Here is a 16,481-nt window from a genome sequence, read left to right as displayed (position 1 = left end):
TGAGCTCAGGCAACTCCAATGAGAATGCACAATGTCCCCAGCGCTTCCTGCTCTGTGATGAGCTCTGGCACGCTCCCAAAATCTCTGTGAATCTGAAGGGGTTGACTTGCCAAGGACCAGCCTCAGCTTAGAGAGCGGTTCTGAGAGAAGTGGTGACTGGAAGGGGTGAAAACTAACAACTCAGAAGTCGAATCTGGGTCTAAGCTGCTGAGATGGCTTTCCAGACTGCGCGCCCCGCCCCCGCCCCTTCCCCACCCCTCCCCCGCCCCGTGTGTGCCTGCGCACTCTGAGCTCCTGTGTTCTGCTCTGCTCTAGACAGCGTTTTCTTGCTATTCTAAAAACTCTCTGGTTGAGACAGCTCTCTCTGCTAGTGAAAATTCTAAAAGCGATCTGGATAGCAGCTATATCCAGCAACTAGCTCCCTGAAAACACCTAGTCAGGTCTAAGGGGATCTCTCTCTCTCTCTCTCTCTCTCTCTCTCTCTCTCTCTCTGTGTGTGTGTGTGTGTGTGTGTGTGTGTGTGTGTACACGCGCGCGCACGCGCGCGCGCTATATTAAAAAAAAAAAATTTTGGATCTTCAGACCAAGTCAGAAATCCTGTTAAGAAAAACCTCTTGAAGAACTGTTTTTGCTCTCCAGAGATCTCCAGGTAGCTCAACTCTCACTAGAGAAAAAAAGAACTGCTATTCCGTTCTGCTAGCTCATCTCATGAAGACCAAAAGCCCAGTTTTTAAATTTACATATCAATTCACTTATTGATTCCAGGTTCTCTTTTGATTATCCTATTAATCAGCATCCTGTGACCCCAACCCTTTGATTCAGAGAGAGCAAACACACACTTTCTTTAACACTGAAAAAGAATTCAGAGATCTGTATGCCTTAGTTAAGCCTAGATGACATGCTAGTTTGTTGGGACCCTGCCCTGAAATTATTTCCACTGTGCACCGTTTCCATCACACCCGAGTCTAACCTTGCTCTGTCCTAGGCTGACCTTAAACTCAGGAACCTGCATGCCTTTGTATCTTTCTGACAAGTTGGCACATTGTGTAGCTGTCTCCGTTCCTTTAAACTCGTGAAACTCCTCATAATTCATATTGCATCCTTATATTTTTGGATAGCTAAGAAATTATATATTTTCAAATTCAATTATTTAGAGCTCTTTCCCATAGCCTTAAGGGCTGTCCTGAGGGTTCCAGTGTTTACCATTTCGCAGAGACCCTGGACACCCCTAACCCTAACCCTAACCCTACACCCTCGACTCCTGGACTCCTGCTGTTTCTACTTCTCCAGGAGTCGTTAATGTTAACAGAGAGGACATTCCTGGAAGGAATGTGAAATATGTACATTTTTACACAAACTTGCCTTATGCCCACAGCAGCCAATGACACTCCTGGAGGCTCACACCAGGACCCTGTTCCAGGAGTAGGAACCATATCACTCTGTCCCCACCAGGGGACATGCCAGGCTCAGCATTGACTAAAATCATTAGCGCTTCAAGGAAGAAGTCTAGAGCCTTTTAGGAACAAGTCCTGGCCCAGCATAGAGGTCTCTGTTCCTTGGCCCTGCTCCCGAGGACACTCCCCCTTGGCTATAGCACCCAGAGTAAATTTGTCAAGGCTCTATAGGCAAAGGCTCTCCCACTCCCAAATAGGTTTTTTTTGTTTGTTTGGTTTGGTTTTTTTGCCTAAAGCCATCTACCCTGAGGCTCATCTCACCGTTCCCACACAAGAGAGTACAGACATCTAACTATGAGTAGGGGGAGGGACGGGGAAAGGGCCAGGTTAAATCCTTCCGTGTTGACCTCAAAGGAACTGTGGAGGTGGGGAGTGGGGGAAATCTTCCTAGGGCCAGGGAGCTCCGCCAGGTCTGGGAGGGAGGCTATCACTTGAGGGCGGGGCAGGGGCGGGGCAGGGGGGGCAGTGAGGTAATTTCCGTGCTCTGTCGTCAGAGATCTGAGTCGCCCCAGGGGCAGAAACGAAACTGATCGCTACTCTTAAGTCGATGCTGGTGTACTGGGTGAGTATGGGGTGGTGGCTGGGGACTGGAGGGGCCACCTAGAGAGGTGTGAAGACCACCCCTTTGCCTGCAAATGGGCAAGATCAGTGGCCTCAGACAGACCCTAGCATCGGACAACTCCATGGACCCCTCTTCCTGCTTCTCCAGCTGCCCGGTATGGGATTCTAGCTCTGACGATTTAGAAAACTCCACAGAGGAGTGCAGGGAGGGACTGCAGGCTTTGCCTGTTGCTCATTCTTTCCATTTAAAACATAATCTTTGTACCTCAACGTTTCCCTTGAAAGTTTAGAGGGCTAGGGTATAGGTCAGTAGTAGATTTTTTTGCTTGGCATGTATGAGAGAGAGAGAAAGAGAGAGAGAGAGAGAGAGAGAGAGAGAGAGAGAGAGAGAGAGAGAGAGAGAGAGAGAGAGAGAGAGATCCCCTTAGACCTGACTAGGTGTTTTCAGAGAGCTAGCTGTTCTCTCTCCCATCCTTGCTGGGTGGTGGTACTAAGACTCTGGGCTCTGGGCATTGCCTCTCCTTCTGGCATCTCTGTGGGAGCTCTGATGAGGGCTATCTAACCTGGGTAGATCGGGATTTCTACAAGGCTGTGCCCTCCCCTCCAGAGGCTCCTGTTGCCAAGTCCAGGTGGGCTACAGTAGTCTTAGCAGTCAACTAGCTGGTCTCAAGAAAGGAGGTACTCTCTTCAGATGGCCAGGAGCCCCAGAGGTACCGGATGGAGGATTCTGTGGCCTCCCAACCTTTTTTTTTTTTTTTTTTACCAGCAGCCACTTGGGCAGGACTTGAAAAGGCCTTTCAGGAGGAAAGGTTAAGTTAGAGTTTTGCCCAACAAGCCAAAATTGGGCAGAAGTCTGTCCTATACCTGACAGAGGTGTAGGTCCTTCTTGACCTTGGGCTGACTTGCTTCTCTTGTCCTATCATCTCTCCAGGGCTAACGGTTTCAGTACAGCAGCTTCCCAGAAGCCTTGCTTATAATCCTGAAGGACCTGGCCTTCATCCGAGATGGCATCCGTGGGTTGCAATCTGAGGTCGGCCAGCACATCCACCACCAACGGGCCATCCTTAGCTGGACTCTATGCTAAGGTAGACCTTCACTTGGGCTGCTCCCGCTGCACCCAGTGCCTCAATGAGAGCACCTACATTCTGTGTGAGGTAGAGCACACCTGCCCCAAGGAGATCTTGCTGGCCCGCTTCAAGCAAGCAGCGAAGAGTAAGATCTGGCGTAAAGTGGGCCGCAGACCCAGCTTCCCAACACCTATGCGCTATCAAGTCTGTCACTACTATAGCCCAGGGTTGGGCTGTAGGCGTCACTGGAACAGATGCACCTTTGCCTGGAGCCCCGAGGAGGCACTGGTCTGGACATTTGAGCTCAAGAACAACCTTCCCCGACTGAAACTGAAAGAGGCTGTGCAGGGCACCAGAGCCCCAGATAGGCTGCAGACCCCAGCTGACACCATCCGAGCAGAGTTTGGTGGCCACTTCCAATTACTCTGTGCCATCTGCTTCAAGTGCTGTCCCCCATGCCTCTGCCCCGTGGATCCCAGGGGCCGTTGCCCTAAGCACCAAATCTGCCCCACACTTCTCATCCATGTTATAGTTGAGGGCCTAAAGCGACAATTTGTGGAGGTGCGGCCACTGCCACAGAGAAAACATCCTTTAAACTACTGCATGTATGTGGGCCGTGGGGTACCATGCCGCCACGGGGCCTCACGCTGTGGGTATGCACACAGTGCTGTGGAGATGGCTGTGTGGAAGGCTGAACAGTTGGATGGGCTTCAGAGAGGAGATCTGCTCACATATCCTCTCATTGGGGAGGACAAGTGGAAAGCCAACCCTAACCCTAACCCTCCAGTGGCCAAACTGTACTGCCATGCCTGCCTGGTCACCTGTAATTCTCAAGAGGCATTTGAGAACCACTGCTCCTCCCTGGAGCATGCACAGATGGTGGCCTTTGACCAGGCTGTGCCCTGGAAACACCGTGCCCCACCAATGGGGCTCTCCAAGTTCGAGCTCTGCCCTAGGTAAGGAGAATTGGGTGGGAGACTAGGGTGAGAAAACCCACACACACAACGCTAGCCCAAGGGATTGTGAGGTCCACGAGGCCTGGAACCTGCCTATCATTTGCTGTGCCCTCTGCATGTCAAGCTAGTGCTGCAGTGGCCCCTGAAGAAGGTTCCTTGTGCCAGCTCTTGTCCTGGATATTCGGGGTACAGAGCAAATGAAACCCCCTACACAATCCATTCCTGCTCCCCGTATAGGCCAGGGTTGGACTGGCTGAGAGGGTTGGCTCCTGAAGTCCTGCTGACCTCTTCGTCTCTCCAGGCCTGACCTCTGTGAGCACGGAGAGGTCTGCATCAGGGCACACTCAAAGCAGGAGTTACAAGAGTGGGTTCAGCGGGCACAAGACATGGAACTGCGAGAACGGGCCGCCTGGCAGGATGGGCTGGTACCTTACCAGGCACGGCTTCTGGCGGAATACCAGCGCAGCAGCAAAGAGGTGTCAGTGGTAAGTGGAATCTTGTGAGTGGGTGAGGGTGGGCCCACAGCTGCAGTGCTGAAAGCCCAGCTTCTTTGTGCAGATGACTGAGACCATCCGTGGAGTGTCTGTCACTTGCCACCCGCCACTGGTGCATCAGGCCCAGGAGAAGAAGATCCAGCACCAGTGGGTGTTCACCATCCACTCTGAGGTGAGGGTCAGACAGCTCTGAGATCACAGGTCTTATGGGTACTCCCAGGCTTGGGTGGAGGGATTTCCAGGGTGTTAAGGACTACAAGCGGACAGATATAGAAAGCATGAGACTTGGAATGGATGCTGTCAGTGCCTTCACATCCGTGTCTGTGTGACCTAGGACAAGCCTCATAGCCTCTCTGGCTCACAAAGATAGGACTGTGGCACCCTCACTCTATGGATGGGATCACACAATGGAGTAAATTAACCAATACAGGAAACAAGTGTGCCTGGGGAAGGGGGGAAGGTATAGGGGATTTTCGAAGAGGAAACTAGGAAAGGGGATAGCATTTGAAATGTAAATGAAGAAAACATCTAATAAAAAATACATTAAAAAAAAAAAAAACAAGTGTGCCAGTGTTTGGCACCTGGAGAGTGAATGTAACTTGTGATTACAGAACCCTGAAAATCCCAACTGTTCATCTTTTTTTTTTTTTTTTTTTTTTTTTTTTAAATATCTTCTGGGCCTTAGGCAAGGTTCATGAGCAGAAGAAACCCGGGGCACACTCAGAAAGTGGCAAGCTGCCTTTCTCAGGATGGTGGGAAGGGTCAGGTTAAAGGAATCACCACGGGCCTTGACAGGGTCTCAGGGCCCATTCCATGCTTTATGGCCTATGTCTCATTCTCCAGGATCCCTTGCTACATGTGGCCCTACTCAAGCAAGAGCCTGGAGCAGCCTTCTCACTGGTGGCCCCCAGTCTCCCACCACACCAGCTCTATGCACAGGGAAAGCACTTCTGCGTACACAACTCCCCGGCCCAATTCAAGGTAGGGGTGCTTGTGCAGGCTGTCTCCTTCGGCAGCTTCGAGCAATGGGTGGTCTTTGACTTTGGGCGCAGGCCAGTGCTTCTCCAGAAGCTGAAGCTGCAGCTAGGCCAGACACACAGCCTGGGGCTAAATGGGAAGCCAGCACCCAGCCACCCCCAGGAGCTGGAATGCTGGCACACAGGCAACCGCCACGTGGTGCTTGAGGTAGACTGGACACCCGAGCAGGAAGCCCTGATGGCCAAGTACAAGTTACCCTCCCTGGCCCTGGAGTTCAATCAGAACGTTGTGGTCTGGGGGCCCATCTCTCGTTCGAACTACCGACAGAGGATGCACAAATTCCTCTACGAGGAGGAAGCAGCCCAGCAGCAGCTAGTAGCCAAGTAAGTGGGGCAGTGGGCCGGCAGGAGTGGCCGAAGTCTGGACTTAGAGATAGGTCTTTGACTATGGCCTAGAAAGCTGACCTGTAACTTTCTACCAGGCTGGCCGTGAAGGGCCAGGTATCCCTGAAGACTGCACTGGAGACACCAGCACTCGGCATGCTCTTCGCACCACCAGGGGCCCTCTATGCCAAGGTCCCTTTCCACTCCTCTCTGTTGCCAGACACTGACCAGGGCTTCCTGCTGAGCCGAGCTGTCAGCACAGCCCTTGTGGCTCCCGCGCCTGCGCCTAACAGTACAGTATACCAAGTGCGGCTGGAGGCACGGGCCAGTTCAGAGCACGCGCTGTGGCTGCTGTTACCAGCGCGATGCTGTATGGCTTTGGGGCTGCAGGCCCAAGACAGCCCCATCTTGGAGGTGCAGTTCCAGATTGACCCTATGACCTTCCGGTTCTGGCATCAGGCAGTGGATGCGCTGCTCGTGGAGCACCTGGTGGTTCCTGACCTTCCTGCCTGCACCCTGCCCCACCCCTGGCCCACCCCACCCTCGTTTCGGGGCAATCACAAACAGAAGCTGGCTGTGGGGCTCATTGCAGGCAGAAGACCCGAGGGCACAAAGCACATCCCACCACTGCTCATCTATGGCCCCTTTGGCACTGGCAAGACATACACATTGGCCATGGCCGCCCTTGAGGTTGTCCGGCAGCCCCACACCAAGGTGCTCATCTGCACACACACCAACAGGTGAGCCCAGAGCTGCTTCCAGGTTGCTCACCACTGCCCTGCCTCTCAGAGCACCCATCTCTCTGATTCTTATGGAGATATGGGTGCCTTTTCCACAAACCCTAGACCAAGGAGGGAGTTATTGTAGTGATGTGTTTTGGCCTACCCCATGTTTCTTAGGCAAGTCTCTCTCTCTCTCTCTCTCTCTCTCAATATAGAAACGGGCTATTCAACAAAAAAGTTCCTCTTTGACTAATGTGGGTTTTTTATTTATTTATATTTTAGTTCCCTAATAACACATTATTACAGGCACGGAGTCCCCCTTTTAGCCCCAGAGTACGGGGTGGAAGAGCCCAGGACAGTAACCACATGTCCTGAGCTAATTTCTAGGCTGAGTTGAGGGTCTGAGTGTCAAGGCTGTTGTTGCTTATCTGAAGATCCTAGGCAGTACCTCCTTGGCCTCTTAACTCTCAAGCTCTACTCCTGGAGATCAGACACCAATTCTTGTTGCCAAAGCTTGCAGCACCCAGGAGCTGTGTTCAGGCTCAGTGCCAACCCCTAGCCATGGGTGGTCTCAGGCCATAGCTAGGCCTCAATTAAGAGACTGCCTTCTCTAAGCTATTCCTGACCACCCATGCTCTCCAAGTCTTGCCCACTTATCTTCAAGAGCTGACCTTTCCTGTGTCTTTGCTTTTTGTCCTCTTCGCTTTTTGTCCAATTTGAGTCCTTGGGCAAGACCCCTGTCTATCTGCCCTATGAGTGTTCCTGGTATCCAGGCAAGGCTGCACACATGTTTTAGCCAGCAGCCTGAGTCCTAAAGCAGCAGCCCATTGTGCCTCCCCCTTCCTACAGCGCTGCAGACATCTATATCCGGGAGTATTTCCACGACTATGTCAGCAGTGGCCACCCAGAGGCCACTCCACTCAGGGTGATGTATGCAGATCGTCCCCCAAGACAGACTGATCCAACCACGTTGCAGTACTGCTGCCTAACTGAGGACCGCCAGGCCTTTCGCCCACCCACAGGCCCAGAGCTGGCACATCACCGTTTAGTGGTCACCACCACTTCTCAGGCTCGTGAGCTCCAGGTGCCAGCCGGCTTCTTCTCCCACATTTTCATCGATGAGGCAGCCCAAATGCTGGAGTGTGAGGCCCTTATCCCACTCTCCTATGCCTTGTCATTCACCCGTGTAGTACTGGCAGGGGACCACATGCAGGTCACACCTAGGCTCTTCAGCGTGCCTAGGGACAAGTCAGCCGAGCACACGCTGCTGCACCGCCTCTTCCTGTACTACCAGCAGGAGGCACACAAGATCGCTCAGCAGAGTCGCATCATCTTCCATGAGAACTACCGGTCAACGGCAGCCATCATCAATTTCGTCTCCCATCATTTCTATTTAGCCAAGGGCAACCCCATCCAGGCCAGTGGCAAAGTCCCACGTCACCCCCAACACTACCCTCTCATGTTCTGCCATGTGGCAGGCAGCCCTGAGCAGGACATGTCCATGACATCCTGGCTTAACTCGGCTGAGGTCACCCAGGTAGTGGAGAAGGTGCGGGAGATCTACAATGCCTGGCCTCACTGCTGGGGACCCCGGGAGCAGAGGTACATCTGTGCTGTCTCTCATGGTGCCCAGGTGAGCTGTCTCCTCAGGCTGACCATAGGACCGTGGGGGTGAGGGTGAGGGTGTCTAGGGATTGTCAGGAGGGCCTGTTCCTTACTGGGTGACAGGCCCCTAGAACCCTGGACTTGTCTGCAGGTTAGTGCGCTGAGACAGGAGCTAAGAAGGAGGAACCTTGGTGAGGTGTCTGTGGGCAGCTTTGAGATCCTGCCAGGTAGGTGACACAAATGTGGGCCAGAGGCTGGCCTAACAGGGAGGCAGCTTCCAGCCCATTCCTTGGATGTGCATATATAGGGTGGGACTGAGGTGGCCAGGCTGCCGGTCCTACCTGGCCATCTGACCCATCTCTCCCATAGGGCGTGAATTCCGGGTGGTGGTACTGAGCTCTGTCCACAACCGCAACAGTCTGCTTAGCCCTGGGGCGCCAACCTCAGAGTTCTTCACCGAGCCTCGAGTACTGAACACGGTCATGACCCGTGCCCAATCTCAGCTGGTGGCTGTGGGGGATGCTGTGGCCCTCTGCTCCTCTGGAGCCTGCAGAAATCTCTGGAGAAGCTTCGTCCGTGAGTGCATAGAACACCACAGTGTCTTCCCCGAGGAGCTGTCGCTGGAACAGATTGAGCAGGGTGTGGCCCAGAGGCAGAACTGGGCCTCGTTGACACTCAAAGCTAGGGGCCCAGAGGCAGAGCAAAAATCTATGGCCCAGGGCCCGCAAAGGCCCATAACTGAAGGGACCATGGTCCCAGTGAAGGCAGAGACCAGAGCCGGGGCAGCAACCACAGCACAGACTGCAGCCGTAGCAGCAGAAGACACAGCTAGAGATGCAGAAGCAGAAGTGTCCACCTTGGAATGTGGGATGTCTGAGGAAGATTCTGAGTCTGACTTCTGGCCCTCTGACTGGGAGCTCAATGCTGATGATGCCATCCTGAAGGAACTTCTCGATGAGAGCCAGCAAGTGACTGTGACTGTTAGGGAGGACGGACTTCTGGACACCGTGGTTTGCCCTGCATCCGCACAGAAGGCCCGAGAGTACACAAACCTACCCTCATCTGTGCTGCGGAGGTTCCTGCGCTCAAACTCCAAGCAATTCCGCCGCTGCAGCTTCCTACAAGAGACCTTCGAGAGAGCACTGGCCACTCCACTGGACGACACGGCCTCTAGCCCTATCCAGGTCAGGGGTCGTCTGAACTGTGGGATGGCCTTCACAGGGGATGAGGTGCTAGTACAGATCCTGGGCCCGGCAGTAGATGACAGGCGCGCCCCTGGGAGCCTGCAGGGTCGTGTGATGGGTGTGTTGAAGAGGAGGAGGCATGAACTGGCCTTTGTGTGTCGGATGGATGAGTGGGACCCCCGCATCATGATCCCTATCAACGGTTCTGTGACTAAGATTTTTGTGGCAGAGATGAAGGACCCACAGCAAGTTCCCATCCACCGCCTCATTCAAGGCCGGGTACAGCGTGTGAGGCACGAGACTCTCAAGCCTGAGGACCGGAGCACCCGGCTTTTCTGGGTCCGTATTGTCCTTTGGCGGGAACGTTTCTACTATCCACTAGGCATTGTCCTGGAGGTGCTGCCTAAGGCCATCACCTGGGAGCAGGGCCTTTATATCCTTGACCTAGAACATGGCCTAAAGGCCCACACACCAGACCCAGCCTCAGTTTCCAAGGCTTTGCAGAGATACCGCTCAGAGCTAAACGGGGCCGCTGGTCACCGAGAGGACTACCGCCACTTCCCGACCTTCACTGTGGACCCCCAGGGTGCCTGCAACCTCGACGACGCTCTTAGTGTCCGGGACCTAGGCCCAGTGTACGAGGTGGCAGTGCATATTGCTGATGTGGCCAGCTTGGTGCCCAAGGATGGGACCCTGGACATGGAAGCCCGCCAGCAGGGCACTGTGTTCTATGCCCCCAGCAGGGAGCCAGTACTTATGCTGCCGGCCAGCTTGTGCCAGGATGCACTCAGCCTTCTCCCCGGTCAGGATCGCCTCACCATTTCTCTCTTCCTCACCATGGAGAAAGGCGGAGGCCAGATCAAGAGCCTGCGATTCGCACCCTCCATAATCCGCTCCGACCGCCAGCTGTCGTATGAGGAAGCCGAAGAACTGATCAAGAGACACCCTGGGGCTGGCTTGGAGCTGCCAGCCCACCTGGACTCTGTGGAGGCCTGTGTTGTGGCTGCCTGCTACTTCTCTTGGATGTTACGTCGCCAGCGCCTCTCGGCTGCCTGTTACTATGAGCCGCCAGACGAGGACAGTGTGCTGGGCTTCCGCACAGCCCACATCATGGTCCAAGAGTACATGATCCAGTTTAACAGCCACGTGGCTGAATTCCTTGTGGGCAACAAGCACACACAGACACTCACACCTCTAAGGTGGCAGCCCACACCCTGTAGGCAGCAGCTTGACGGTGTTTTCAAGAAGTACAGAGGCCTGGTGCCTCTGTCCCTGCACCTGTGCCACCACTCCAACACTGACTGTACCCCCAACAAGCAGCTGCATCTCCTCACTTCCCTCTGGAAACAAGTGCAGCTTGCAGCTGGTACTCGGGACTACAGCCAGATGGTGGACCTTATTGCTGCAGATGACATGCACCCTTCACTGGCTCCTGCTTGCCTGGACTTGCGAAGGGCTCTAGGCCGCTCTGCTTTTAGTCGCTCCAGCCAGGGTAAGCAGCAACCTGCTGTTCACCACTCGCTGCAGGTGGATTGGTACACATGGGCGACCTCACCCATCCGTAGGTATCTAGATGTGGTGCTGCAGCGGCTGATCCTGCTGGCACTGGGCCACAAGGGCTCTACATATTCTAACAGGGACATTGATGGGCTCTGCCTGGACTTCAGTCGCCAGCATGCATGTGCCCAGAGCTACCAACGGCGGGCCTACAGCCTGCACCTGGCCATCCAGCTCAAGACCCAGCCTCAAAGCAAGCTGGGTTTCATAGTGGATGTCGAGATGGGTGCCCGCTGCTTCAAAGTGCTTTTCCCTATAAACCGGGAAACGCTGCCTGATCCGTGCCCTATCCACTACCATTCCCTGCAGTTGGCTGAACACCCCCAGGAGCTGGTGAGCCAGACAGGCTTGCGGCTTGTATGGCGGCGCCGCATGTACTCGGTGCAGGCGTCCAAGCTGCCTTTACCACTTCTGGGCACAAGTTTTGATCCACACACCCAGACTGTAGATGCAGCCCTGTGGATGAAGCTACTGATGCTGCTGAAGGAGCAGCGCTGGCCTGAGATAGCTGCCCTCCTCATCCAGGAGCAAGATAAGCTTTCTCATCCAAGGGAGAAAGTAAAGATCCACCAGAGCCGCTGTGGACACTTTGTGGAAGTGGCCTACGAGCTGGCCAGTGGAGATACCCTGCAGGTTCAGCTTGGTTCCAGCCTGCAGCGGGGCTTCCTGGCACCAACCCTGAAGCTGTGGACTGTGGTCCCTGGCTTCAGCCTCTGTCTGGAGCACATGGAACGGCCAGGTGACTGCTTTTCAAGCCATGTGCACCAGGCTCTGCAAGACAACTACTTTCAAGTCAGCGAGTACTCAGGTGCGTGGGGGCCACGCTGCTCACTGGAGTCACTCACCAATGCTGTTACAGAAAATGACTCCATTGTGCTGCACGATGTGCATATCTCTTGGGACACGTCACAGGGGCAGTTGCAGGGCACCTTCCAGCTGGAAGCTGCTTTTCTCCAGGAGAAATGCATCAACATCCACTTTGGCTGTTGCTACCTCTGCATTCGGCTTGAGGGTCTCCCTCTCCCCCTAGCTAGCTCGCTCCCTGGGCCTAGTGGCCTTGGCCCCTTCCTGAACATTGACCCCAATACATATACCTGGGTGGCCCATGGGCTGTCTGGTGACTGGGACCCTGAACTGGCTGGTGACTGGGACCAGGAGAATGTGGATGATCGGCAGGAGGCTCCCAAGCAGGTACATTTCCTCATCCATCACATGACCATGGAGAAGGTTCCAGAAGAGGTGCTGAGACCTAGCGCTCGGTTCACTGTGGAAGTGCTGTCTAAGCAGCTTCCTGACCTGTGAGTAGCTCCTATCACCTGAGGTCAGGGAGAAGGTCCCTGGGCTGAGGTCCAGAGCCAAGGCCTCCCGAGGCTCCCCTCTCCTGGGAAGACATGGCTCCCTCCCTAGGAAAACCCTGTTCACTTTCTGGTATCCTTTCTCATTCCCTCCCACCACGCCCCAGCCGCAAGGAAGAAGCAGTGCATCAACTGAAAACAGCATCCCCATTGGTCATTAGCATCGCCTTGGGTCTGCCGATCCCTGAGCTCCGTCGGCCAAAATCTGGGCAACATCGCTTAGTATCTGAGCTCCGTTGGCCAATATCCAGGCCCTGTGGCCCAGTATCTGAACTGTGTCGCCCAATCCCCAAGCCCAGCCACGGCAACTGGCCTCACCAGCATTCTCTCCACAAGGGTAGGTCTGCCCCTCAGCTTTTCCACCTCTCCCCAGCACCATGGTGCTCAGATGATCCTTGGCTTCTGCTACACTCACACTCCTATCCCAGCATCTACCAGCAGGTTCTTGGAGCGGCAGAACTTCAACATCCCTGCTGGACATCATAAGCTGAATCAGAGCCAGGACAGGGCTGTCAGGAGCGCTCTACAGAAGCAATTCACAGTCATCCAGGGCCCACCAGGTGGGGCCCATTTGCAGGAGCCAGGAGGGGCTGCCCTGTGTAGACAGATGTGGCCATAGGAACTCACGCAGTGTCCTCTCTCCACAGGCACTGGGAAGACCGTTGTGGGCTTCCACATCGTGTACTGGTTCCACATGTCAAACCAGGAGCAGATGACAACTGGCAGCAGCCTGAGTGGAGAGGAGCAGTTGGGGGGCCCATGTGTCTTATACTGTGGTCCCTCCAACAAGTCTGTGGATGTCCTGGGAGGTGTGTTAGGCGTGAAGTGTGGGACTGCCAGAGGGTGCTGGGAACTGAGTTTCAGACTCACATCTTCACTTGCTCTAGGACTGCTCCTGAGGAAGAAGACAGAGATGAGGCCCCTGCGTGTATATGGGGAGCAGGCAGAGGCCACTGAATTCCCGCTGCCAGGAGTGAGCAACAGGAATCTGTTTGGCAAGACCTCTCAGGAAGGAAGACCGAATCAGAGCCTTAGGTATGGCCCTTCTGTCTGTGCTGGGATTAAGGCCAGGGGACCTCCACTAGACAAGGTTTCACCAAGGTTCTGCCTTCCAGGAGTATTACCCTGCACCACCGGATCCGCCAGGCCCCCAACCCGTATGCAGCAGAGATCAGAAAATTTGATGCCCAGCTTCGGGAAGGGAAAATATTCTCAAAGGAGGATCTTATAGTGTAAGTGGTAATCTTGAAGGTGGAGCTACCCATCAGCAAGCTCACCGGATGACATGAATGACTTCATATAGGTACAGGAGAGTCTTGGGGAAGGCACGCAAACATGAACTGGAGCGGCACTCAGTCATCCTGTGCACGTGCTCCTGTGCAGCATCAAAGAGCCTGAAAATTCTGAATGTTCGACAGATCCTTATCGACGAGGCAGGCATGGCCACTGAGCCAGAAACCCTTATTCCCTTGGTGTGCTTCTCAAAGACAGTTGAGAAGGTGAGGGTTGTGGGGATCTAGTGCTCCTGCCTGGATTCCTGGGGGCAGCTGATGTTGGGGTGCTAAGGGTGTAATAGGTGAGCATTGAAGATGGCCAAGAAGTTGGAATGCTTCTGGCTCCAAAGATGTCAAGGTCATAGCTTATCTATGCCTCTAGGTGGTTCTGCTTGGAGACCACAAGCAGCTTCGGCCTGTGGTCAAGAGTGAACAGCTGCAGAATCTGGGGATGGACCGGTCTCTCTTTGAGAGGTACCACAGGGACGCCATCATGCTGGACACACAGTACCGTATGCATAAGGACATCTGTTCCTTTCCCTCCATGGAGTTCTATGGGGGAAAGCTGAAGACTTGGTCTGACCTGAGGCGTCCGCCTAGTATCCTGGGTCATGTCGGCAAGCCGAGCTGTTCCGTCATCTTCGGCTCTGTGCAGGGCCACGAGCAGAAGCTGCTGGTGTCCACTGAGGATGGCAATGAGAACTCTAGGGCCAACCCGGAGGAGGTAACAGAGGTGGTAAGTGTCAGAGCGACTCTCCATGGTGTTTGGTGGGTCAGGGAAGACTTCCTGGAGGAGGGTGAAGGCCAAGGAAAGCTTCAGTGGGCAAGAAGGCTGGGATCGAGTGAGGTCGCTGAGCTCAGGACTGAAGAGGGTCTGGGTTCCAGCTCCATCTGCCCTCTTATCTACTTAGGTCCGCATCATCAAGCAGTTGACCCTGGACCGGACAGTGGATCCCAAAGATATTGCTGTCCTTACACCCTACAATGCACAGGCTGCTGCAATCAGCAGGGGCCTCATGCAAAGAGGGGTCAGCGGAGTGACTGTGACCTCTATCACCAAGAGCCAGGGTAAGGTTGGCTCTATGGAGGCCATTTTTGTGTGGGGGTCAGCAGGAGGAGTCAGTGGGCATAGAGCTGTGAATTCATCTATTATTCCCTCTGTGCCTCCCAGGGAGTGAGTGGCGCTATGTGATAGTGAGCACTGTCCGAACATGCCCCAGGAGTGATGTGGACCAGAGGCCAACCAAGAGCTGGCTCAAGAAGTTTCTGGGCTTTGTTGTGGACCCCCACCAAGTAAACGTGGCCATCACCCGGGCCCAGGAGGCGTTGTGCATCATTGGTGAGGGTTTGCATGGCTGGGGAAAGGCTGGGGAAGGCAGTGCCTAGCATGCTCAGGGCAAAACTAAGAGCCACCTTGACTCTCCCTCACAGGGGACCATCTACTACTACGCTGCTGCCCACTCTGGCACCGTCTCCTAGACTTCTGTGAGGCTCAGCACAGCCTGGTGTCCGCTGAGAAGGTGCGGGTCCAGAGAAAGTCTGCTCTATCTTCTTGAGGATCCCCGACCTGCCCAGCCCTTGATGTGCCATCAACTGAGGGTATGTCCCTCATTCTTCTCTGCCAAGGTCCTAGGCATACAGAGGATTGCCACAGGTCACAGTCATAGCTCAAATTAGTCAACCACTTCTGCTGTCTTCTTGAGAAAGGCCCTGGTATTGGCTGCAGTCATGTAGCAGTGACAGTCTTATGGGTGGTGGCTGCTTCCTGTGCTGGAAGCAGGCTTAATAATGATGACCTTCCTGTTTGTGCTTGGACTTGAATGGAGGGGAAAGAGCTGGAGGTTGGCCCCTTTCTCCCAACTCCCTTTGCTTTTCTGGGGCATTGGATGACTGGGACACCTCTTAGTGGCCACAGAGGGCCCCAGGACATACCTATGCTTTTACAGGGGGCCTAAACAGAAATAAGACTCCTCTGAGACTACACTTTGACACTGAGATCCATCTATGGTTGCACTGGGCACCATGTATTCATTTGCCCTATTTTCTAGTCTTAGAAACCTAAAGCCAGATCTCTTACAGGGACACTCAGAGTGGGCAAGGAAACCTTCCCGAGAGAAAGACCTTTTTCTCTTGTACTGTTTACTGCCTTGTATCCTACAGCCCCTCACCCCGCCCCCAAGCACAGGGGCAGGAAGGGCAGAGCTGAACCAAATGCTCACACAGCCCTACCTCCTGGAATGTAAAATAGCTGGCCTGTAGGCAGGCAGCTGGGAATAAGGTACCCAGCACTTCTGGGCCTGTTCTTCACCATGCTTCCATACCTATGTCCAGGGCTTTAGGACAACCTTTCTGGCACCATCATCCTTTTCTACTGGACTGAGCAGGTGAAATCTCTTCCAGCATGTTTCCCTCTTATATGCTCACCTCCTGGCAATTCCAAAGCCAGGATCATCTCCCCCTTCAGTGTGACAACCCCACCCCCACCACCGAGGTCAGAGATGCTGCAAATGGAGTATATACACCAGGACACCTGGGGCTTCTAAGGCCTGGCTGCAGAGCCTCCTGTGAGGATAATATCTGGTGTTTTCTACAAATTAAATTTCTACATTCCAATTTTTGTATCTTTTCTCAGGTTATGCCTTATGTAACTGGATAATTTTATTATAAAAAACTGCTCTGAAACTTCTCATGTCTGTTTTGTGGTATGGGCAGGAGTAGACAGAACTGGTAGTCTTGTAGCCATTGAGGTGGTCAAAGGAGGAGTTGAGTACAGAACTTGGGAGTATGGTGAGAGAAGGTGTTAGTACCCCATCTCATGGCTGAGAACATGGCTGCAAAGTCACAGGAAGTTGGTATAACTTAGCAGAAACAGACTGGAACTGGACAGCTAA

General features: G+C 54.0%; 1 protein-coding gene across 3 annotated transcripts; it reads left to right on the top strand.

The window, feature by feature from the left end:
* Window positions 1-1,945: 1,945 nt before the first annotated feature.
* Window positions 1,946-16,275, top strand: Helz2 (helicase with zinc finger 2). 3 transcript variants are annotated; one of them, XM_029536696.1, is made up of 20 exons: window positions 1,946-2,016; window positions 2,947-4,038; window positions 4,340-4,523; window positions 4,597-4,704; window positions 5,376-5,893; window positions 5,992-6,633; window positions 7,465-8,248; window positions 8,372-8,447; window positions 8,590-12,259; window positions 12,424-12,653; window positions 12,745-12,876; window positions 12,964-13,125; window positions 13,204-13,351; window positions 13,432-13,548; window positions 13,620-13,815; window positions 13,973-14,326; window positions 14,502-14,658; window positions 14,762-14,929; window positions 15,022-15,189; window positions 15,922-15,991. In XM_029536696.1, exons 2-19 carry the CDS (start codon window positions 3,020-3,022, stop codon window positions 15,144-15,146), a joined length of 8,790 nt encoding a protein of 2,929 aa, XP_029392556.1. In that variant the 5' UTR covers window positions 1,946-2,016; window positions 2,947-3,019; the 3' UTR covers window positions 15,147-15,189; window positions 15,922-15,991. The 3 variants fall into 3 exon arrangements, with proteins under 3 accessions (XP_029392556.1, XP_021050142.1, XP_029392555.1); XM_021194483.2 differs by having other exon boundaries at window positions 15,022-16,275; XM_029536695.1 differs by lacking the exon at window positions 1,946-2,016 and adding an exon at window positions 2,019-2,170 and having other exon boundaries at window positions 15,022-16,275.
* Window positions 16,276-16,481: the final 206 nt, after the last annotated feature.

Source organism: Mus pahari, chromosome 3 (assembly GCF_900095145.1).
Source record: "Mus pahari chromosome 3, PAHARI_EIJ_v1.1, whole genome shotgun sequence".
Lineage (NCBI taxonomy): Eukaryota > Metazoa > Chordata > Mammalia > Rodentia > Muridae > Mus > Mus pahari.
The sequence above is the reverse complement of the archived record's forward strand: the minus strand, read 5'-3'. Positions and strand labels throughout refer to the sequence as shown.